Source organism: Neodiprion fabricii, chromosome 6 (assembly GCF_021155785.1).
Source record: "Neodiprion fabricii isolate iyNeoFabr1 chromosome 6, iyNeoFabr1.1, whole genome shotgun sequence".
Taxonomy (NCBI): domain Eukaryota; kingdom Metazoa; phylum Arthropoda; class Insecta; order Hymenoptera; family Diprionidae; genus Neodiprion; species Neodiprion fabricii.
In genome coordinates this window covers 18,211,375-18,236,583 of record NC_060244.1, presented here as the reverse complement: position 1 = coordinate 18,236,583, position 25,209 = coordinate 18,211,375, and the positions used below count along the sequence as shown (strand labels likewise).

General features: G+C 38.9%; 2 protein-coding genes across 4 annotated transcripts; one reads left to right on the top strand and one right to left on the bottom strand.

Moving 5' to 3' along the window:
• LOC124185236 (zinc finger protein 84-like) lies at positions 1-6,652 on the top strand. Of its 2 annotated transcripts, XM_046575788.1 has the most exons (3): positions 1-350; positions 724-945; positions 1,626-6,652. In XM_046575788.1, exons 1-3 carry the CDS (start codon positions 339-341, stop codon positions 3,213-3,215), a joined length of 1,824 nt encoding a protein of 607 aa, XP_046431744.1. In that variant the 5' UTR covers positions 1-338; the 3' UTR covers positions 3,216-6,652. The 2 variants fall into 2 exon arrangements, with proteins under 2 accessions (XP_046431744.1, XP_046431745.1); XM_046575789.1 differs by lacking the exon at positions 1-350 and having other exon boundaries at positions 815-983.
• Positions 5,992-24,198, bottom strand: LOC124185235 (pyruvate carboxylase, mitochondrial). Of its 2 annotated transcripts, XM_046575786.1 has the most exons (14): positions 24,056-24,198; positions 14,001-14,251; positions 12,843-13,162; positions 12,604-12,754; positions 12,315-12,526; positions 12,037-12,239; positions 11,632-11,893; positions 11,237-11,555; positions 10,668-10,718; positions 10,070-10,537; positions 9,312-9,701; positions 8,796-9,231; positions 8,277-8,673; positions 5,992-8,068 (listed from the first exon to the last, which is right to left on the bottom strand). In XM_046575786.1, the coding sequence occupies exons 2-14, from the start codon at positions 14,134-14,136 to the stop codon at positions 7,820-7,822; spliced, it is 3,594 nt and encodes a 1,197-aa protein (XP_046431742.1). In that variant the 5' UTR covers positions 14,137-14,251; positions 24,056-24,198; the 3' UTR covers positions 5,992-7,819. The 2 variants fall into 2 exon arrangements, with proteins under 2 accessions (XP_046431742.1, XP_046431743.1); XM_046575787.1 differs by lacking the exon at positions 10,668-10,718.
• Positions 24,199-25,209: the final 1,011 nt, after the last annotated feature.

Genomic DNA, 25,209 nt, shown 5'->3' with positions numbered 1-25,209 from the left:
TCCTTACCGTCTAAACTCATAGTATTCATGCAGGTTTCTCTCTGTTCATACATGTAACGGTTATTTGCCCGCGTTTGCTTACATACAAGAATATATATTTACTCAACTATTGTCACTAATATTAGAGATCAGTGACTTTTGTAAAATAAGCTTGTAATTCAAACAGGTGAAGCCTTACTTGAGACTGACTCCGTTGAACGTTAATTCGTGATTAGGAGCCGTGCAACGATACATAAATTAGAATTATGCAACTTAGATCATAAGGTGGAAGAATATTATGATTTGTTGCCGAAGCATGCGGATTGAAAAAGCTCTACTATTTTCAATATACGCCGAAAATGGAACGTGAGGTAGGTAAACAATTCTTTTTGACTTTATTTGACATATCATTGTGACCTGCACAGCTTCTGTGAAAGTTAGATTGGGTCATGTTAAGTTAGGTTAGATTCGCTTGTATAAATGAGAACGATCGAACAATCACATAATTCTCAACTGTGATCTTACAATCCTGAAAAAATTCCACAAATATCAGAAAGCCTTTTAAAATATCAAGAAATCGTCATTTTCTTCCTTGATATCATTGTAACAGCGAAGAGCCGGAGTTTAGAATATTCTAGTCGTGCTGGAAATTTATAGACAATTTACGTACACAAAGGTGAAACTTTTCTTGTTAAGACTAATGGATAATCTATTTATCATTTAACCTTCGATCCTTCCGTCCAGGGCTGCAATGTTTTGTTCGAAAGCATTGATGGATTGGCACGTATGGCAGAAGAGCAGTCCGATAAGGATGCCGCGTCAACTTTGAGAGGATTTCTCGAGTATGTCGATACCCTCGCGAATGCAAACATTAAAATCAAGAGCAAGGATTCGATAAAGACGGAAGATGCCACCGCTGCCAATGTGATTCAACAAAAATTCACAAACACGAATCTTACAGATTTAGTGAGTAACAGCTGACCCAGGATTCCCAGAATTCTTTAGTAAGAGATCAGTTTACTCTGTCAGCAAACGATCTTCAAATCATAATTCATATCACTGCTTAAATATTTATACTTTACCATGCATGGAAGATCATTCTCCAAATTTTATCCTTTGAACCTCTCACTCGATGTGTGTTTGTAAGATACAGGATGAAAGTAAACGATATGTTTACGATGCTACACTTTCAATCTGGCAATTTCAAACTCGTTGCTACCGAATGAGATTGAAGATCATGTCGTTAATGTAATGAAAGAATTTTTAAAAAGCATGACTGTTTTAGAACTTTAGAGATAGTTGAAAATTTAGTAAACTGTTAAAAAACAAAACATACTAATATTTTTATTTCAACTTCTCTTGAAAGTCACTCTAAAGTTGCGAAGTAGTGATTTTATTGGTTATACTTTGTTGACGTAATGTTAATAACTTTAACCTCTTGCCATAAATACTAAAATAACCCAAAAACTTGCGTCCATTGGAAAACTTCTTTTTACTTTCACAAATTGGCTTCAGTTCCAGTACTACTAAAAAAATTAAAATCTATTCATATACCACACAGCGCCCAGCGGTAAATACTGAGTAAATGTAGAAAAGATAAAACAAGTGAAAGGAGACCAAGCTAACATGATTTATCTCAATTACAGGTGGAAAAAGACGCTATGACAAAATCAGCCGTACAATACATCGCTCTGGCAGAAACGCAAGGTCCGTTCAACGAGGGGAGCACCGAAGAAGATTGGAAGCTGAATGAAAGAAATCAGAGCCCATACCGCTGTGCAATATGTCAGGTTCAATTTTCGAGTCGAGTTTCACTGGATAGACATATCGTAGACTTGCATCTAGGTACCACGGGCCGTTTCCAGTGTGATGTTTGTCACAAGGAGTTTTCCCGTGTGTCAGACTTAGCCAGGCACAAGTTGATACACACAGGCGTAAAGCCATTCCAATGCAATACTTGCCAGAAGCAATTTTCCCGACAGGATCATCTAAAGCAGCACATACTCAGTCATTCGCAATGTTCAGATGGCGAGTTTTTTGCTTTCGACAACGGCTTGAACAGGTGCACGATATGCCATAAACAGCTTTCTCGTCCTCAGCACCTAAGGACCCACATGCGTCAGCATTTGGGCACACTGTTCGAGTGCGACAAGTGTAGCAAAAGATTCTCACGCGCTTCGCATCTCAGAGCTCACATGAGACTCCACTTGGGTACATGTTTCAGATGTGAGATATGCCAAAAAGAATTCTCTCGACCTTCCGACTTGGATAGACACAAACTTACACATCTGGATAAGAAATTGTTCGATTGCCCCACGTGCCAAAAAAAGTTCTCCAGAAAAGACAACCTGAAAAAGCACATGCTTTCTCATGTCGAATCGATACCGACAAACCAAGAAAGCCACGAGAACATCGGCTTTGAAATAAATATGGGCGACGACAATTCTTGTTTAAATTTGAGAAAGAGTTTCCCATTACCCTTGCACCTGGAAGGACACACACCGAGTCGTGAGAGTGACACGAGATGCCACGAGTGTCACATTTGCAGAAAGCATTTTGCAAGGAAAGACCATTTGAAGAGACATATCGCCTCACATAAAATCTGCCCTCATCATCAGAGCCCAAATTGCGCAGGGTGTCAGGCGGTGAAAGAAGAGACAATGCTGCAGGTGGATTCGAGTACATTTGAGTGCAGGGAAAGATCGAGCAACTGCGACCTCTGTAGTGTACAGTTCGCCAGTACTTACAATTTTGAAAACGATGTGTGCGCGCATAATTGGCGGGATAAAAGATTCGAGTGCGCGGTTTGCGAGAAGCGTTTCAACAGAAAGGTTCGGTTAAAAGAACACGTTCGCAGTCATGGGGATCAAAAGTTTTCTTCGTTTGACGGTAGAGACAAGGAAGAAAACAGGTGTAATATATGTCATAAACAACTGTCACGACCCGAACATTTGAAAGCACACATGCGGCTGCACTTAGGCACACTTTTCAAGTGCGATACATGTGGGAAAGAGTTCTCTCGATTGTCAGACTTGGACAGACACAAGCTAGTACACTCTGGACTCAAACGATTCATATGCATCATTTGCCACAAGCAATTTTCTCGTAAAGATTACTTGAAGAATCACATGCTATCGCACGCCAATCAAAAGTCATTCGAGTGTGACAAGTGTAAAAAACGATTTATGCATTTCTCCAATTTAAGAAATCACCTTCATCTTCATCTAACTGAGTAACTAATAATGTTTGCAATTGTGTTAGCTGATGTGACAAATGTAACGACTGAACGGTGTGACCGGTCTTACGTTTTTGTAAGTTCCCATTCAAGACTTAATTGACAGGCCAGGGATTAAACCCAAGTCCTCCCATTCCACAGTCACAAGTGCTAGCATCTAAGCCACTACGGTCGATATAAAGTCATCTTTGCTTGTGATTTATCATCTGCTAGTTTTATATATTCAACATACCACGTTTGTGAGAACAATATCTTATATCATCGTCACGGCTCTGAACCTCCCAGTTCCGATACCATCTGGTAAGTTTCTTCGTTTATTTCGGTTGTTATACCAATCATCTGGCATTTGAAATGGTCTCTTTCCCGTGCCTATGATGCAGCTCCAGTTTGCGACTTTTGCTTTGTGTGTTTCTCTTGGTCCCTCTTCCTTGTATAGTTGGAAGCCGAAACAATAAGATGCACCCACTTCTGTAGTCGCGCTGGTTGCGGCAGACGTGGGTTGAACGTTCCTTTTGTACCATCGTTTGGTGTCTCCTTTTTCATTTGGTCTTGTTCGAATGACCTATGCTTCAGACCCCATCATGCCTACGTTCTTAAAGGCAATGTTGTCGATTCTGTACGTTTGGAATTTTCTTATTGTATCTGATACGTGTATCAAATACTTAAGATTGAATCTTGTTCCGAGCACATACTCAGCGAATGTGGTAGTGGTTATCCCGAAACTGGTAAGGCACTAACCAATCTCTGGTACTTTAGGACCAATTGGAAAGAATTTGCCTGCTGAGTTCGGCATGAATTCTGAGTTTGCAGGTTTTCTTACTCAAATGTTAGGTATAGGTTCCATAAACATGTCGCCGGCAATACCAAGCGATGGTACTTCCTCGAATAGGTTGTGCGTGTCAGTCACTTTTTGAGCATGATATCTACCGAAATTTTGGATTACTGTAGTTGGCAAGGGAGGTATAGCTAGACATGTTTCCTTCCCAAGCTTATCTCTGTAAGTTTCGATTTCGTGTAGGTATGCATGCAGCGCCAGAGGGACGTTGAATTTGTGGTCGTGTACGGCTTTACGAATATCCTTTTGTGCGCTTGTGAGAGTTTCAAGTCCTTGCTTACTCTTTACCTCTATCAGCTTTAGATGTGATAGAGCGGTAGCATAGTAGACGACCTTTTCTCGGACAATAACTCTTTCGAGTTATTTTTTCGTCTGCTCTGTAGCCGTCGTACGTTTTGGATGCCACATCTACGATCTTACGAAAGTTGGTGAAGAAAGTTTGATGTGGAACAATCATTGGTACTCCGTACATCTACTCCAAAGATAGCCTCGGAGATGATTGACTCATTTCTTTGAGGACTTGGTTTTGTAGATAGATTCGTTGGCGGAGATAGTTCTTCTGTTCGCTCTACGCGTTTGGTTGTTGTTTATTTGTCAGTCTACTTTCAGATTGCTTTTGAATTTTCTTACCGACGTGAGTTAGGTCAAAGTTTTCAGGCTCCCCTTGATATTCTGGGGCAACGCGTTTGATATCTACACTAGTATAAACAATGTTGACTTTTGCGTTTACCATTTTTCTACACTACAATTTTCTCATCAGAGACCAGCAGTGTAAACTAGGTAAACAGTGTAAAATAGATACACAAGTATCTAAAACTTTTTTCACACTGTTCTATATAACTATCGCCACTCATATTTTGTAGAACAATTAAAATTATGAGAGAAAATAATGATCAAAGATAAACATAAGCAAAATTTATCTTACACACAGATTTGGTAACTTATTCATATCGGTTTTGTTTAAGGGGTTATTCTAGTCTAGAGGCCTAAATTTCGGGTTTGATAAAAAAAAAAAATATACGTATATATATTTACCATCCATTTTTTTTAGTCTTTCAATTGATTTTTCAAAAACTTAGCCAAAATGTTTGTATATGTATATATATATATATATAATAAAACTGGAAAGTTATGGGCCTCTAAATGTAACTGTGAAAAAATACAGTTTGAAACGGTTGATATGATTGCAATGCTTCCATTAATCTGAAACGGAAATAAAATCAATTTTCTTTATTCAAGTGCCCATAACTTTCTCAATTTTTGGAAATTCGACATCAGCTTGGGCAAAAATATTCTTAAAAGATGTACCTGTAATAATATGCATAAAATGAAAATTGATCTTTCCAAATTTCTAGACTACAATACCCCCTTAATACGTGACTAAGCAAAGATATCTGTTTCGTTTGCTTTCTCTTTCCAACTTTGTAAGAATATAGAAATTTTTATACCGAAGTGCTTCGAAGTGTTACACATTATAATTTAATAAAACTGTCCGTTGCACTGTTGAACCTCGTTACTTTAGCGTTTAGTAACTATTTATAATTATAATTGTACAAAAAAGAACAAAAAAAAAAGTGAATAAATATTTTCAAGGTTACAAATAAAGTTTCTCGAAGCTTTTCATTCTTCAAATTCATCTTGTTCTGTGATATTTTTGACGTCATTATATATAATCACGCAGATGCCCTGAAGTTGAGCACCTATTCGTTCTTTCAAACAAAAATTGCGCTATAAAACTGCGGGAAAACTGGATTCAACATGAAAAAAGATTCGAAACTCGAGCTCAAGTGATTGAAAAAACCCATATTCAACAATGGATAAACTTTTTTGATACCGTGATTTGATGTAAACTTCTGCATAGATTGAAGTTACAATTCACACGGTTTCTTACAAAATGTCCCTTTCTTGATTATGCGGTTTGGTACTTACAGGTTCACAGAAATTACTGAAAATATAATTTTATTGGAAGCGTTTCCTTCTTCACTTTCATTCTCAATTTCTTTTTCCTCCCGTTTACATGACTTGTACAATATACTAATTTACGAATGAATATAGCTGCGTGATGCTGCAGATAATAGAATTGCTCCAGGCAAAATATCAAAACCACTATATACTTATATATATATTATATATAATATAATACATAATATTAGATATCTAACAACATTATATGTGATGTTCATTTCCAAGTATTTTCAATTGAAATAACATTTTCTCTTGCATCATACGTATTGTAGGCAACCCATGATACAGTTATTACATCTATGTACAAATCAACGACCCAGCATACTTACAAATATAATTAACGTACATGATGTAATATTGATTCATTCAAAAGATATAGACCTAATGCAACAATAAAAAACAGAAGATTATTTACAATAACAAAATAACAAAAGAATTGGGCACCTGTTTATATAGGAACTTTGCTAGAGTCTGCGGCGATAATTTGAACGTGTTATACAGTATTGCTGGATACAATATCGTTTCTCACCAAATAAATAAAGTGTACTTACATGACATACATATCTGTACAATTCGATTACATTGTCCCAAGGACGTGTGTATTTCATCTGGATTTTTTATAAGAACAAAAATCGAGACTCTAAGAAAAAAAAAAAACAGTTAGGCATTCATATAATCCCAATTACTAGTTAAAACAAAAAATAATCATAATTCGATAGTTAGACAGCGCAATTATCGATCGATCCACAACCTAGTTATTATGCGTAAAAGTAACTGTGAGTGAAACGGATTTATTTACAGATATATTTCATAGAAAAAATCTAATCTGATGAGAAAAATTGTACGAAATATGAACATCACGTGACGATGTTTGCTAGAATGTAGGAATCCTGAACACCAAAAAGAAAAGAAAGAAAAAAAACTGACTCAGCTACAAAATCCTGGTGTTTCTAATATTTTTGTATTGACATACCATCCGTATATAGTAAAGCGATATTTGATGAGACATGACAACTCGCTGTGTTGCGTGTCCGTTTTACGACTAATGCCATGTAATTATTATTCTAAACGATACGTGATTTTATCATCGGCTGGATGTTTTATTACGTTATTTTTGTTTGATGAATCTTATTCTTTTTCGTTAACATTAAAAGTTCTAAAAATATTTGAGATTACAATTGCCTCTATATTCCATCGGCTTATTACATTATAAAGGTTCTTAAGGTTCAAAATTTGTAAACATTTCAGCCACCATGCTGAATTTGAATTTTGATAATCACTCCGTTATTATGCATTCGTTTATCGATGTGTTTGGATCCATTCTAAGTCACACAATATCTCCGGAACTATAATATAAGGCCTCCAACTATGCATACATATATTGGCTTTAAGTATGTTATTATTATTTGTAATCCCAAAATGTTTGATCTACGTTTACGACCTATTAAAATTACTTGATGTCACGATGACTGTAATTGATATCCGCAGCTTGCGCCCCTGATTACAGGAACTTTGAGAAAAATATCAATTTTCGTTCGGACTCAACGCAGTTTTTCGTATTTCAAAGTGTACTTTTGGGATGTTTCGATTTTTTTGTCCATTGTTCGAAGTTTTGTTTACTTGTATCATTTCTTTTTCCTTTCATTTCTTCACTTATGTCGGTAACTGAAATTCAGTACTTTGCAGTTGTTGTGAAATGTTAATAATGTGATATAGTCTAATCGTCCATTTGTAGTTTTTCTGCTGCGACAGCAAAGAACTGACTTGACTCTTAAACAGATAGTCTGACCTTTCACAGTCGGCGTTTATTCCATAGTCAGCAAAAGATCATCCCCTTCTAGTTTCATACCCTGACTTATGTCAAGCGACTTGATCTTTCCAGCCTTTGGTGCTTGCACAACCATTTCCATCTTCATAGCCGAAAGTACCACCAAAGGAGCCCCCTTCTCAACAGTGTCTCCAACCTTCACCCTTATATCGATCACGGTTCCTGGCATCGGAGCTCCAACCTGACTCTTGTCTGACTTCGATGCTTTAGGGTGAATGTGTAGTTCCTGAAATTATAAAACAGAGAGTGACGTCACTGCAGTTTTCTACAAATATTCTAAAGACAAAGTATTAATTAGCGAGTATAATGGTAAGACACCATGGAAGAATATCGTGAAAGTAAGGTAGGTTCACTTAGCTCTGACTTACCGCGAGTTGAGGGCACGGCAATGTATATAATAATTAAATTACGGTAAGAGAGTGGCTTTTACATACCTTCACAGCCTCCTTATCCCTAATGAATACCGATCTCAGTTGTCCGTTCATCTCGAAGAATACTTCACGTTCTCCGTTTGCCGTGAGGTCCTCAGCCATCGCCAAAGTTTTGATACCAAGAGTCTTACCCCTCGCTATTGTAACTTCAAATTCTTCCCCAACTTTCGGCCCAGTCAGGAATATTCTCGTATCCAACTTGTCCACCGGACCAAACAATTCTTTGAAGTTGAGGTAATCCTCGGTTACTTGCGGATACAGAGCTGCTGACATCACATCCTTGTCGGTTGCGTGAGGGTGAGATTCTTTGAGCTGAGTCTTTAGAGCAGCGAAGTCCAACGGGGGTAAACTCGCCCCCGGTCTTCCCTCGATGCGCGGCATCGCTTTCAGGACTTTAGATCTGTAGGATGAATTGAACTTGGATGTATTAAATCTGACTGTTGCATAGACGAAAAAGTTAGGGAAAATCGGATAGAGCGAGACAACGCTTATATTGTTATCTGTATTAAAGTTGCTACTTACCTGAGAGGCTCTGGGAATCCTCCGTAAGGCTCACCAATGGCACCCTGAAGGAACTCGACGACGGATTTCGGAAAAGATAGCTCTTCAGCTTTTTCAAGCACCTCAGCCGCGGACAATTTGTTTTGTACCATAAACTGGGCAAAGTCACCAACGACCTTCGAGCTCGGTGTGACTTTGATAATGTCGCCGAGAAGGAGGTTGGCTTCTCTGTAGGCCTTTTTAACGTCCTCGAAGAATTCGCCAAGTCCAAGAGAGTACGCTTGGAATTGTAAATTGGTGTACTGGCCTCCGGGTATTTCGTTTAGGTAAACATCAGCGTTTCCGGACTTCATCGTGGTCGTACATTCGAAGGGTGCGTAAAGGGTACGCGTCTGTTCCCAGTAGGCCGAGTACTCAGATATATCAGTAAGTTTTATCCCAGTGTCCAATGGCGTTCCTGCAATACATTTTCCAAGTTAAAACCTTCTACTGATCCATCGAAAAATCACCATCAAGCTGAACCGAAGTCAAGCACACCTTGAAGCGAGGCAACGACGGCTCCCATCGACGGCTGACTCGTCATTCCGGACATGCTGTCGACGGCAATGTCGACGACGTCGGCTCCAGCCTCGGCACAAGCCAACATCGACGCGACTCCGGCACCAGCTGTATCGTGTGTGTGAATGTGGATGGGTACGTCGGGTTGTTTCTGCCTGATAGCATCTATCAGTAAACTAGCAGCCTTAGGTTTCAAGAGACCAGCCATGTCTTTGATCGATAGAACGTGGGTTCCAGCCTTCACCAGCTCATCAGCTAAGTTTGTATAGTACTTCAGGTCGTACTTTGTGCGTTTAGGATCGCTAACATCACCGGTGTAAGAAATTGCAGCCTCTACAACTCCACCAGCTTTTCCAGCCGCCTCCATACCTGTAAAGATTTTACCATTTACTAGAATGAAAGTACCATGTTTTGCCACTTTAATACCGTATGTAACCGTCAATTGATCAATTTCTGGGTATATCAACTACATGTAAGTGGAGTCCTGACCACAAATGGCACAATAGTGTTAAGTTTGCTTTGATCGCTGTAAATTTTAATTTTTGTACAATTGAGTGGTCAAAAGTACCGTGAACATTTACTGTAGAAGATGTGCTTGTGATTTCATGAATAATTGAATCGATTTTCGGTACTAAAAAAAATTCAAACACTTCTAATCGGTGGTCACTACGGCGCATCTACCCTACCAATATCAATGGATCTTCAGTACGAATTAAATTCATCATCGCTGTGCTTACCCAGAATCAGGTTTGGCAAATAATTCAAGGAGTCGAAGACCCTGAATATATCCATGCCAGTCTGCACGGCCAGCTCACAGAACTTGAAGACGACGTTGTCAGGGTAGTTCGTGTACCCCACTGCGTTTGCTCCGCGGAGTAACATCTGGAACGGAATGTTTGGAATGGTTTTTCGCATGTCTTCGAGCCGCTCCCAAGGACATTCGTGCAGGAACCTCAAAGCTACATCGAATGTAGCACCACCCCAATTCTCAAGCGCGTACAAGTTGCTAAATTTGTGGGAAACGAACGGAGAAATTTGCAACAAGTCGTGCGAGCGAACACGCGTTGCTAGCAGCGACTGATGAGCGTCCCGGAAGGTAGTGTCCATCAACAGTAACTCTTTTTTGGCCCGAACCGCCTTTGCAAAAGCTTCTGGTCCTTCCTCTTTGAGAATTTTACGCAGGCCTTGTGGTGGTTCCAATATTCCTACAAATTAGATCACCATTTAGAATATCTGAAGGTGAATTCAGAAGATTTGAAACGAGCGGTGAAAGTGGATATTGACGTAGTATGCTTTAGGTTGTTTAATTCATACCTAAGAATTGTGCAAACCTACCTGGAGCATCTGGATCCATCGTCTCTTCAGCGGCGGCAAGCTTAGCAAAGTCTAAAAAAACAATTGTCAAACAAAACGGATAAAAGGCATGCGATAAATAAATGATAGTGTAAGGTATAAAAATGAAAATAGATTAATAAGTTTAAGATGTAAGTTGGGTGGGTATACGTAACATGAGCGAGTGTTCAGATCAATGATCGTATGAGATAGTTACGGTATGACTTGGGCATCCAATGGCTATACAAATTGAAACTCATAAACGACCCAGCATTGTTTACGTCAGGTGTCGTTAAAATTTGCAAATAAATAAAGTTCATGCCTCGTGTTTCGAATGCGTGCAAAGATAACATTTTTTGTATTTATCGTACCGAATTGCGGCTAACGATTGCAGTTAATGTATTTGTTGCATTAATTAACTTAGAAACGAAACTGACAATGTGAGTATGATTCCCGATGCGAACCTGGGCCATTGTGATTCAATGTGCCGAACGTGAAGAAGAGGCAATCCATCCCGAACTACGTTATCCACCAATACCTAAGGTCTGTTCATTTCCAACATTCATTCGTACCTCGAGCGATTTGAGGTATTTGTGGTTTGATTTCGGCTGGCTTTAACGACGTGGCAAGCGGGGTGCTCGGCCCATTTACGAGCACAGTTCCCAAGTAGTTGAGAAGCTTCTGCGCCCGATTCTGACTGGGCTGGAATTGGAATAGCTGCGGATTTTCGTCTATGAAGTAGGTGTCCACGTTCCCGTTAAGGAACTTCTGGTTCTCCAGTACGTTCAACAGAAACGGAATGTTCGTCTTGACTCCACGGACTCTGAACTCCCTCAGTGCACGGTTCATCTTCGCGCAGGACGACTGAAGGTCTCCAGCGTGGGCTATCACCTAAAACCCGGGAAAAGCCCGATTTTAAAAAAGCCTCGAGAATGCGCAGAGCACCTTAAGGACTGCCCGCTCTCACCTTGACCAGCAGGGAATCATAGTAAGGCGATACGATAGCCCCAGCGAACGCCGAGGCACTGTCCAACCGGATACCCATTCCCTCTCCGGATCGGAACACCTCGATTCTCCCAGTGTCCGGCTGAAAGTTCTTGGCTGGATCCTCGGTAGTGACTCGGCACTGAATCGCGAATCCTTGAGGCACGATTTTCTCCTGCGTCATGCCAAGTTCGGGCAGAGTCATGCCCTCGGCGATGTGAATTTGAGACTGGACAAGATCAATTCTGGAAGTAAAAAAGCGGGGTCAGTTCGATCTTCAGACACAGTGACCAGACTCTCAAGGATTTAAAATTCCTCTACCTAACTCCGGATCCTTAACTAAGAGTTAAGAGATCACTTCACGTAGGGTTCGAAACCTCATAATTACCCAGTGATTTCCTCGGTGACAGTGTGCTCCACCTGGAGCCTTGCGTTAACTTCAATGAAGTAGAAATTTCCGGATTCATCAGCAAGAAACTCAACCGTTCCCGCGTTCGCGTATCCAACGTGTTTTGCCAGCTTCACCGCGTGCTCCGTCATCTTGTCACGAACCTTCGGGTCCAGTGAGGGTGCCGGTGCAATTTCGACGACCTGACACAAGCGACAGAAGAAAGTATTTGGTCAGACTTTTCATACACCTGCAATTGAGGACCAAACTCCACCCACCTTCTGATGACGACGCTGAACTGAACAGTCTCGTTCGTAAAGGTGAACGACGTTCCCCGCATGGTCACCCAACAGTTGAACTTCTATATGACGAGGCCTCTCGATAAACTTCTCGATGAACATCGCTCCGTTTCCGAAGGCAGCCTGAGCCTCGGATGACGCACGTTGGAAACTTTCTCGCACTTCTTCCATCCGTTTGACAACTCTCATTCCTGAAATAAAATATTTCCAGGACGTTAAAGTCAGCCGGCAGTTGTGAGACAACTATTGATCATTCGGCGAGACCTACCTCTACCACCACCACCGTATGCAGCCTTGAATATAACCGGAAGTCCGTGCTTGTTGCAGAAGTCTTGAGCCTCGTCGGCCGTCGTGACGGGTCCATCAGTTCCTGGGACGATGGGAACTCCCGCGCTGATCGCTGCTTGTCTGGCGGCGACCTGGTCGGATTTACTGGATATTAAAAGACTGCTGAGATATTGCTTTCGATGCTACATCGGAAGGATCGTCACGTATATCGTGCGTTACCTTGTCACCCATCTGCTGGACCACCTTTGGACTCGGGCCGATAAACCGGATGCCGGCATCGACTACCGCCTGCGCAAAATCCGATCTTTCCGAGAGAAAACCGTACCCTGGATGGATCGCATCGACGTCATTTTCCTTGGCGACGCGGATTATCTCAGGGATGTTGAGGTACGCCTGAACCGGCGGTAAGCCTCGACCCACCAGGTAACCCTCGTCGGCCTTCTGTCGGTGCATGTGCATTTTGTCCTGCTCCGAGTATATGGCGACCGAACGGATGCCCAGCTCGTTACACGCCCGGAATACTCGGATGGCGATTTCACCTATGGTCACGAATTTGGAATAAGGTACTCGTCAAAGGGGTTTTGTATGGTTTACGATAGATTTCAAGCCGTACAATGCACAAAACGGAGTTTGGACATGATCGCAATGTGTACGGTTCAACGATTGAGACACAAACAGAAGTGATGTAGTGGAATCCAACGATAACGTACTCGATCATTGTAGCCACGTGAAGAAGCATTTGTAAAACCAGTGGTAACTGTGGTCTCGTGCTCTTAATTGAATGACTCGATGCACCGGCATCGTGAGAAATTTGTAAAATAGTTCTAGCTCAATATCGGAGAATCCCACGCAGTGATTGAAATTCATGAAATGATATCGACGTGTTTTGCGTTATTTCGTAACTGCAGCGCATTGAAGCGCTACTAAAGTGGGGTGAAAAATTCCAATCAACGAACTTGACATCTGCATGTTACTCAATGAACTACGATTACCACACGTATCACTTTGGAATTTCATCTTTTGCCGCAGAGAGATAAATGTGTCTGGGATATCGCAATGGTCCTTTTTCACAAGTCGCGTTACGCCAAGGGTGAAGCGAACGTTCTTCATCCGGCATTCTAAGACCATTAAAAACTTAAAACTATAACTTTCCTCCTATCGCGTTGCGTTGACCCACCACTGATTGCTACATGATCAAAGTTCGTCTTTCCGCTTAACGTGTGTATATGTGTGACCATTGAAAGACTTTAAGCTTTGTATTTAGCACCAACGCATTACGTTCGACACTTAGATTTGTATAGTCGTTTTGGAATAAACAATCGCGGCATACATTTATTCTGATTTATTAAAATGCGAGTCGCATAATCTCGCACGTACCTCGGTTCGCTACAAGGACGCTTCTTATTGGCTTGTACTCGACATCTGTGGCGAAATTGTTTTTAGCCACGTTCCAGGTCTGGAGGATAACCCGGTGCCTGGAGAGAGCCCGCGTCGCTCTTCTTGCCGAATACATTTTCGATTATCTCTGTATATTTATCGGCGTTTGGAGTACGGTTTCCCCTTGGAACCGCTTCCTGATCTCTGCAGCGTCCCAAAATTCTCGTTCTCGAATCGGGACTCGTAACCTCCTGAAAAAATAATCATACAATTATTGCATATTATTGTATGTATCCGGCTGTATTTTTGAGCTCGATTATTCACACAGTCATCGTTGACGTTCAAGTGAAATCATGCGACTGGTTCGTTGAACCTATGAAATATTCGGGTTATCCACTGTATCCCAGTTATCGTTTAAATTTTATCGTCGCAAGAAACGTTGATTCTACATGCATTGCCACTCACATTCACCGTCCCACTTTCAAGTCGGCTGGATTATTAAAGATTCTTATTTTTTGTACTTAAATCTCCGTTTCATCAGTGAAAAAATTTCGACTGTAAGTAGTTGCCGAAAAGCAAGAGTTGAAACATTCTGTACAGATAGTGCAACCTGCAGCATGATCACGTGATCGTCGCGATTAGATATCGAGCGGTTATACGTATAATATATGAAATATCGTACAACCTATGACAGAAAAGATACTTATGACGTTGTTATGCCAGCACTTTAAATGAACGGTTCTCAATATACGCTCGGCGATTTCCATCCGTCTTGGTTGTATTACAAAATTTGCAGAAACGCAGCCGATCGGGTCGCCGATTCTTACACAACTCGAACTTTGACCAGACGGATGCGCGATTTGTTAAACATTACCTTGAGACAGTTTTGCAGTACAGACATATTCTTCGAACTCAATCGAATCGCGTTCATTGGGAGAATTTTAATTACGCTTTCGCATGCATGACCGTCATGGCGTGCGAAATTCTCATTAATTATAATTTCGTTTACCCACTATTTCGCTGCTGCGATTTCCTCCGACATTGCAATAGCATAACTGGCACTGCATGAGTTAGCAGCGTTACTTCTTAACACACGGTATTTGTACAACGTATGATAAAACTACAAAGTTTAAGTGATTTCGTGGAACGATAATTGATGCGAATGGAACCAATTTCTTCTTCGATATATTGTTTATTCACTAACTTACATTTACAAAAGAAGAACAATGCTTGTTAACGAATAAGTTTTCAACGGTAAATACATTTATTGATTTTGACAGATTTGATGATCGTCAACGTTTTTAGTTTTTTATTGTGAATGACAAAAAAAAAAAAAAAAATTATCTATAATTTCGAAAAAGGAATAAATAAATATCCGCGGAATAACGCGTTAAATTTTAAGGCAAACGTACTGGTGAAGAATTCAGAATACTATCTATATCAACAAGACTCAGACCCTCAACTGTAGAATAGCTCACGTGATGACCCTAGGAATAGTTTCCTGCTCACCGAGCCAATTTTAAGAATAGAATGAGTAAATTTTTTTAGACACATGTAGCAGAGAGTCGTAGTACAACATTGTGCAATTGATGACAAAATCGCCGATCTAAAGGTGAGCAATACAAGGTCTGCCATTCTAAGAGATCGGTTTTTGCTATCGTTTCTATAATTTTCAAATCGGACCGTCGCATCTGTATCGAAAGTCAAAACCCATAATGTTCCCATAATGTTTTTCTTCACCCTAACAAAATTTCTTCCGCCGTCTATCGAGACGCGAGATTACTAATTTTACATCGGATGTCAACGGTAGTCCATCTTGGAATATCATGCGAATTATTTGGAGTTGTAGATACGCTTGACATCCGTCTGAGCATGTGCCAAGGCCGTGAGATCAACCTCTGTGCTCGATAGCTCATTGAGAACTGAAATGTGTTTAACTGGTTCAAGTGTGGTTGACACGACATATCAACATTATGCTCAAATCGGGATCCGCAACTGAAATAGCGTGATTAAGGCCTCTTCAATCATTAGCTGAATACCAATTAAGATCTCATTGCGTATCGACGTGACTACTGGAAACCAAATATGGAAAAAAAAGAAATGTGATTGAAGAGAGCATATGTGGTTTCAAACGCTGCAGCGATCGGAAAGCAAAATCTCGTAGAGAGTGGAGCGGAATCGTGATGCGTGGTTGCACTTTTGCGATTTCTTCGCGAACCCTGCTGTTTTGCGGTATCATTTAATTACGATTTATGACTACCAAGCGTCGATTAAGCTAGAAATAAGCAATCGCTCGTGGTAGGCATGTCCTTTGTTGGGCAAAATCATAGTCCAACTGTATTAAATAAATTGGATCAATTGGTCTGTTGAAGGTCCAACTATTTTTATACCGAGTTTTCCAAGCCACGTTGCGATTCCTATACCATACAATATGACAATCTGCACATTTTCTCCTGATTGATATGTGTCTGCTATAAGGGGACCGGAAAATTTAACAAATATAATGAGCACAGATTAGGTCATATGGTCGTTATTATCTGGGCAAGCTTAATTCTTTAGAGTAAGTACGAAAAATCAAATTTTCGCGTTAACGAAGTTTTTGTCAAAATCTCCTACGTTAAAATGATCGAGGTTAGATGTCCTGGTGCATGTCTCTCCTCAATTATCTCCTTCTCCTTCAATTATGCTGAGTCAACAGCAAGGTTTGAAAAATCAACTTCAAGTCTCATAAAACACCGACAGTCCATGCGAAGGCGAACAAACCGTCTCCGAGTGCCGGAGCTGTTATGCAATATTTGAAAGTCGAACTAGAATAACAATTCCGAATCGTGAACGTGTAATCAACTAACATTAGTCGGTCGTTAAACTTAGGTATCAGATATCTTATAGTATTGACTAAAGATTCGAACGACATATTTTCCTTAAAATAGCAATACAAACACTGCGTTTGGTAATCTACCCATCTGAATCATTCTCGTTTCGTGTTAACCATTACTTCATGATCTCTAGTCAGCTTTGTTCTCTGTGTAGAAACACCTGGGTTTTCATTATTGCTAATTGGTTGAAGGATTAAATGACGCCTCGTAATTCACAGCTGTCTGGAAATATACTTGAAAGAACGTTATATTGAAATTTGAAATGCAGGCACAAATACGATCTTCCCCTTGTCGAAAATCTACGTTATACGAAAACTGTTCGAAATCCCTCGAATATCGCTCCCATGGTGATCTGATAGCAGATTTAGCATTGGAAAATATAAGATACCAGGGACGATTGGCACACAAATTACCTTCGAAATAACACCACTTCTACCGTGAAATCTGTTAGGTAGGCGTATGAGTTTCGCATGACTTGTGGTAGGTACGCGATAAGGTTGTATACATGATTTTGAATGGTTTTAACCGGTATCTCGACATAACAATTATAACACGCAGGATACAGTGAATTTATTGATTTCTAGTGCAGATTATTTGAGATATAGTTAGTGGCCACGTGAAAAATGATAAGAGTTCGATGCTTAACTATCACGCGATTGGCAAAGTCAAGGATTACGCGTCAACAGTCATTACTTACGTTTTTGAAGAACTCGTGAAAGATTAGCCGAACGATTAAATTGCTCGTAATTTGTGCAATGAGGAGAGGTGTGAATGACTTTAACCGCAGAGATATTAACACTGACGAATTACGTACCCTGTACATGTATGCTTAAACGCAAGTAGGTATACTCGAATTGATACGGTCGTCTTATAACGCTAGAAATATGCGTCGAGCTCAATCACCCGAGCGATAAAAGCGATAAGAGCTTGAAAATGTTATTACATCAGCGACAAGACTCGCCATCGTTGTATACCAACTTGATCCAAAAACGATTTTATCGAATCATTCGCTGATTATTCCGAGAAGATCAGCAGCCGCGTGGTAAACATATTTTTCGTACCTCCTTAATGCGGTGGTGAAAAATTTATTCACTTCAGTTTCTAATTTTATACGCCTCAGTTTTTGATTCACGTTTACTTCAATGTTTTACCGATATTTTGGCATTTTGTCGGTAATTCAGTATTCCAATATTCACCGGCAGAACAATATCTCGGCAATCACCGATATGAGCAGTATTTTGGTAAACCGAAAATACCGGCTACAAAATCGATACGGAAAATCGGTATGAAATTTTCGATACCGCGCAACCCTAGTTAATTAATTATCAAGTGCAATATCTGGGTTAAGCCAACACGCGTTGCGAAACAGGCAGCCGGTTTCCTCTTTCCCTATTCTTTCCTCGGAACGAGCTGTCGTGTTGGGAAAATCCATATCGAGCTACTTTACACGTGTTTTACCAAGAAGACAGTGAAACTCGACGCCTCTAGTGTCACTCTAAATATTGACGTACTTAAAATATTCAGCTACTCTAATTTTTCAACCAAACAAGGTTTTCGGCTATATTATACATTGGAAGCTCCTTTATTTTCTGGTTCATAAAAAGCCAGTCTTTTATTCGCACGTACCAAGATGATTTATCCTGTCTTTTACCTTCCAAGACTGAAAATAAACCTAACAATTATTCCCACGTGTTACACACGAGATGGTTCAGGCATTTTCACCTTCGTACGCTAACGATACACGTTATATCCATACTCTGAACATCCACTGAATTTAAAAATGGGAGACGGTGCTTAGCGTTGTTATATAATGATCGATGCTGGTTCGGCGTTATTCAATTTTGCAGGCTTCATTTTAAGTATAAGATCGAACGTAACAACAACTATTTATGCAGACTCTTTCGAGCTGGAAGGATCTGTAACACCCCATAAAATTTCGACGAATGTAGACTGAAAGAACTCTTTTCTTGACAGGCAACGTGAATAGTTTGAGAAGTTAGGATATCGCACCCTTATTTGAAAATAAGGCAAAAATTGCGCAGGTCACTTTAATCGCTAGATAAGCAATCCTGAGTGTAACAAATTATCCCACGATCTACGACGTCCTTCTTGAGTGCCTTATCAAGATATTCATATAACATTCTTAATCGGCGTTAAGCCGTAGAACGACGGCCCGCGACACACGTGTCATGTTTTCGCAAATCTATATTGCAACCAAACGGTAAAAGGCAGAATTTAAAAAATTACGAGCGCACATCGATCATTTTTAACACTGCTTGATTTTAAAATTGTATTCTTCTGCATTTATATAATACAATTTTCGGAGTATTGAAAAGCTTGCGATAAATTCAAACTCGTGGGATTTTTTATTTTTATTTTTTTGCCATTATTCCCGAAGCTTTTCTAAGTTAAACTTTCAAAAAATCGTACCCTGATGTACAAGTGTTGAAATCTCGTTATCAAAACCAGTGAGTCTTCATAGACGTTCAGCTTTTTCACAGTGGTTAAAGTAAGCACATTAATTTTGATAAAGAAAGTTCTGTTTATATTACCGAGCTGAAAATTATTCAGAAAATGCCAAGGCACTTATCATATCGCAGCATATAGCTGAGGGAGTATTTATCTAGCTACATTGCACAACTCATGTGCAGCCTATGTTTACAAGTCTATTCCACTGTTGTACGTAAGATTTTTTTTCTTTCTCTATTTCTGTATGAGACAGAAATTTCTGAATTTAGTCCCGTTTATCATCGCGCCTACATCTTCATTTGGCGCCACTTCGAAGCTTGTAAAATCATTACCTGCCTTTAATTCACCTCCAGCATAAGCTGAGCATATAAATTCACTCGTGACAAGCTTACAGAATATTAGGCTACACGTGCGATTTTGTATAAATTATACATACATATATTCGAGTGGCCGTTAAAAAAAATGTTTATGCTCCTAGTTGAAAAATCTTAATTTCACCTTAAAAAAAGAAAACCCTGAAAGTTTCAATGCTCTATTTCACTATTAAGGGGTGCCGAAAGATTTTATTAAAATACATTTTCTTCCTTACAAAATGAGATTTCATTTTTTTTTAGACCTTGATCTTTTTGGATTTTACAACAAATCAAAAAAAAAAATAAAAATAAAAAATCAAACGGTAGGAAAATAAATCTGGGATTAAAAATCTTTTTCACACAAACGTTTTCAATTTTCCTGCCGAGAAAAATAAAAGCCGAAAAAATATAGCCGAGAAATTGGTGTACAAAAAATTTTAAAGAAGCCTAAAATAAAAAAATAACAAATCACAATAGTAACAAAAAGCAAATCATGTGTGCACAGGTGTATTTAACGGTGTACGTTTTCTAACCTGTTGTTCAATACTTTTGCCCGATTCGACATCTGGCACCGTCAACTGAAAACTACGTCAACGACTACCGTTTAAACTTCAGTTCTCTATCTACCTTGAGTACTGCAGTATCTAACTTGTACAAAAATTTCCAGACTCTAGAAAACAGACAGTTATAAGACAATTTGCGAAAAAAATCGAATTGATCGTATCTGTAATTTTGTACTGATGGTTTGTTCATTTTTGTAATAAGGTAATTTTATTTATAACTATCTTTACCGCATCCCATTGATTAACTATCAAGAAAACCTTTAACTAATGTAAGAATTAATAACAGAGCTTGGGAAAAAATCAATTGAAAAACGTACACCGTCTGTGCACACATGATTTATTTGTTATTAGTAATTTGATTTCTTAATTTTTTATTCTAGGCTTCCTTAAAAAATTTTATGGACTAATTTCTAGGCTATATTTTTTTTTTTTTTTTTTTTCTGATGCTATGTTGGTTATTCCATCATAAAATATTGAAAATATTTGTGTATAAGATATTTTTAATCACAGATTATTTGTGTACCGTTTGATTTTTATTTTTTTTTTGATTGGTTATAAAATTTTAAATTATCAATGTCCGTAAAAAATGAAATCTTATTTTATGAGGAAAAAAATAAAATAAAAACAAGAATGACAATTTTTTTTTTTAACCACCGGCACCCCTTAATAATGAGATAGAGTATTGAAACTTTTAGGATCTTTGTTTTTCAAGGCAAACTTAAGATTTTTCAACTTGGAGCATAAATAATTTTTTAATGGCCACCGTATTACAGGACTATTACATTACTCACGTACGGATCTGTATTGAAGTCTTTGACGTAAATGACCTTTTTTACCACATAATCGTCTGGCCTGATAATCCCACTCAGAGATATTATCTAGTATTATTAATAGAGTATAGCGACACGATTAATCAGCTGCTTTCTTTACGCGTATATACATGTATAATTTATCAAGTCAATGTACAGTTCTTTTTATCACTAGTCATTGCTGTTTTTTGCCAATTATATAACGAATAGATCGTTAAATAGAAAATTTTACCATTCAAGGACATGTTCTACGTCGATTTACTGTATTCTTCATAATCTTCCTGACAAGAATAGAGATTCTGTACATTGTCGAGTGAATGTCGCAAGGATGGTTACCTGCGCATAGAAATTGAACACGAATGTACTGAGTAGAAAAAAATGAATACAGAAATAACCGTCGTAGATAGCACGAGTAGAAACTATTTTCCATACGAATTTCCAGAACTTTGAAAGTCGAAAATTTTCTTTATCACGGTTCAGTTCTATATTCCTTTTACTGCTTCATGATATTTCTGCAAACTGTAAGTCTCGCAGATTTCAAAAATCAACAAGAATAGTTGAGCAAAATTTTCAGGGAGCTTCCACCACCGACAACTGTCAAAAATCTCAATGTCAGATAAAGATTACACTAATCTCGGAGTGTTCGGTTGCTGAACCGTCCATCTTACAACGTTATACAACCCTTATCACGCTCGCATTAGACGCCGTCAATATCAACGAAATTACGATAGTAAATATAACCAGATCATTGCGTGCGACTCGCACAACTCAGCCACAACTTTGCTGCGGTTATGCTTTTATTACTGTAGATATAAATACGAGAAAGACTTTTTTATTTTCCTTCCCTGAAATTGTCAAGTAAATCCCCCTCTGTTACATCATGAGAGTGGAGATAAAAAGTCGATTGTAAAATGAGAAGATAACGATTGACTGGGAAAATTCATAATACGCATACAGGAAAGTTGCAGAGTAGTTTTCAGAGACTTTGGAAAACTTGGCTAAGACGATGCGTATTAATTATTAAATAGTTTGTTGATTTTCTTCGAAAAGAGACGACTCGTGGTATAAATTTATCGACTCCAAATGACATACGCATCAATACAAAGATATTTAACTTGCGTTTCAACTATGACCTTTTATCGATAAGGAATAAACGAAGGTCTAAACTGTTATGCAAGATATTAATTTTTTCAATCGTTCGAAAAATTTCAGTGCCGTAGAAAACTGATCAAAAGTAATGTAAATTTAATTGCATTTAAATATTAGTAATCTAATATTTTACTTCGACATTGGTATGCGCCCTAATTGCAAGTATAACAAAACTGCACTCCAACCACCAATTATTACTACACCATATTTCTCCAAGTAAAATGATGCCGGATTCTCCCCGCTTTTCCAACTCCGATCGTCATAGCTGATGCTAGGCAAGATTCAACGGGGATTCAACACTCGATAGTTCCGATAGCCGATGACGTAGATTCAATAACGACTCCTATTCGGTTTGTTGACGCAGACAGGACGCCATTAAACCTGTCGCAGGCTTCGTTCCGTTGAATTTCTGGCTTCCAATACCGAAGGTTACAGTTAAGGGCTGAGATAAAATATTCAGGAGTGTCATGACGTCGGACATTTGAACTTTGCACTCTATTGTACCACGGATAAGTATTTTGCAAGTGTCAAAGTTATTTCCAAGAGACGAATTTCAAGTCAATTAAGGGTAGTTCCTACAGACTCGTGCTAGTATAAAAATCCTCGAGAGCTGACAGTACAGTAATTCTTTACAAATTCATATGAATCTGTGTTTTTGGTAGAAATGATCGAACGTAGTATAATGAAAAATTTTTGCAAGTTGTGTAAACGTCCCAATATCTGGTCCCCGAAGATTTACTCGCACAGACTTAAATCGAAGACGATGCTTCAAACTACTGTAAATCATTTGCATCACATACAATGCGGAAATAATGCGTAGTCAGAAATTGGCTCAAGTACCTGCAGAGTTTCGCACAAAAGCACGAGGGCGTCGTGGAATTGATTTTACACGCACGCGTCTGGTAAATTAATGTGCGTCACGGGATGAAGTAATCAACGTTTGCCAGAACAACAGCCGATTAAACCGAGATAATTACTATTTAATTATTATATTGGCACGGGTGCTGGAATTCTGTGAAAGCCGCTATAACCCATATAAGCAATGAAATAAACAAACGTCGCCTCTTCAATGAACTAACCTGATCAACACTTTTAACATACGGTAATAATTACAAATGCTAATTGCTGCGTACCAATTGTTATAACTTTCATTATCGCCGTGAACTTATGCCGAGATGAAAATTCTCTCGCTTTGGACGAACAGACTGATAGTGGCGCATTAACGGTTAGTGGTATTTCCTTAATTTTGAACTCTGCCTCCACCCTTCTCTCTCTCTCTCTCTCTTTTTTTTTTTTTTCTTTACCCAGTGCTAATCGGCCTGCGTATACGCCTAAGTAAATAGAATTCCGTCGTTGTATTCATATATCTTACAACGACGCGCTGTTGGCTCGGATTTCGAGACACGTCACTTTGAACAAACGATTACGAAATATGTTTTTTCAATCAATCACACGAATGCTGAACAGTTGTGCGGGTTTTACGTAACTTAATGAAATAAAAAAAAAAAAAAATTAAACAAATAACGAGGCAATGCAGAGAAGCTAAGACGGTATCAAAAGAAATAAAGGAGAGATAGAACAGCCCTAATATATAAGTGTAATTTTGTTCGAATTTTTAATGAATCGTTCAACGGCACTTTGAAACCCATTAATAATACGATTCTACAGAGAAGACAGCACCGCATTCGAGATTTCCAACATTATCTGTACCTGTATTGAGCGAATGGTTTCAAATAGGCGTTGCTGTTTCATGAATTTTTCGGGGCATCGGTGCCTTCGGAATCCCTACTAATCGCTGGGCGGATGTAAAAAGTTGACTCAAAAATTTCTACTCACACAACTAAGCTGCCGATGATGGAGCAAGGAGCAGTAGAAGCGTCCGGTTGAAGCCGGCCCGTGTCCCAAACCGTACTGAGAGACACATGCGTATTCGACCTGTACTCTACACCGCTGGTAGATAGTTACAACAGCGTGTTTCAGAGACGCTTGGCTTCGAGGCTTGCTGTTGACGCTTTTCGAATCGATGTAAACGCCACAGCGGCTCGTAGTCGGAACCAGCACATCCAAAACGGTATGAATCTTCAAAACCGTCGGTACGGTAGCTTGCTGTGTGAAAAATTTGCTTCGACGGAACGGACTGAAGTTTTCAGATTTCGTCATTTTCTTCGAAATTTGATTCCATTTTTTACGCCTGTCTGCGCTTCGTGGCTTTATGGCACTAGAAATAGAACGAATTTGGTTTTTAACGAGTATCTATATCATAAATTATTATAAACCTCTTGTGATCGTGACGTTGTTACAGTTTAATCATCTTCTTTCGTATTAAGTTTGTATAGTTGCACTGAGGAGAAAGTTGCGACTGCAGCAGAAGTAACAAAAAGATTGTCAAGATAAAACATGCTCAAAACACTTATGAGGGAGTAGAAATTTATTAACTTGCAGAAAACTGTAACACTGGTTTGTTTGAAATTTTATGAGCTATGAAAATTGTAAATCTGACGATCATCTTTTGAAAACAAAATACAAAAAAGCTCATTGGCCTTGTTGACTTTTTCACAATTCTCAAATTTATTCGTATTTAGTGAAAGGTAGGTAATTGCATTGCTACGAGTGTTAAAAGAAATCACGAAAATATAACAATTTTCATTGGGGTAAAGCTTTAAAGCTTTCACCTGTTATTCCAGCGGATGCCCTTTAAAATTCACATCGTTATAGCTCGCCAGAAAAAAGAGAAAACAACAACGAAAAAAAGTTGTTATTTTTAATGGTCAATTATTGATCGATATATTAGGTTATTTCGAATATGGGATAAAAAATTAACGTAATCAGAGAAAATTTCTCACCCTTTTCAATATTTATCAACGTTTTATTTAATAATATTTTTTTTTTCACAGTAAGGCCCTAACTATTTATGAGCTATATCATCATCCAACAGTTCAGTTTTTTTGTTTCTTAGCTTTCATTAATAAACACCGTAATCGATAACTATA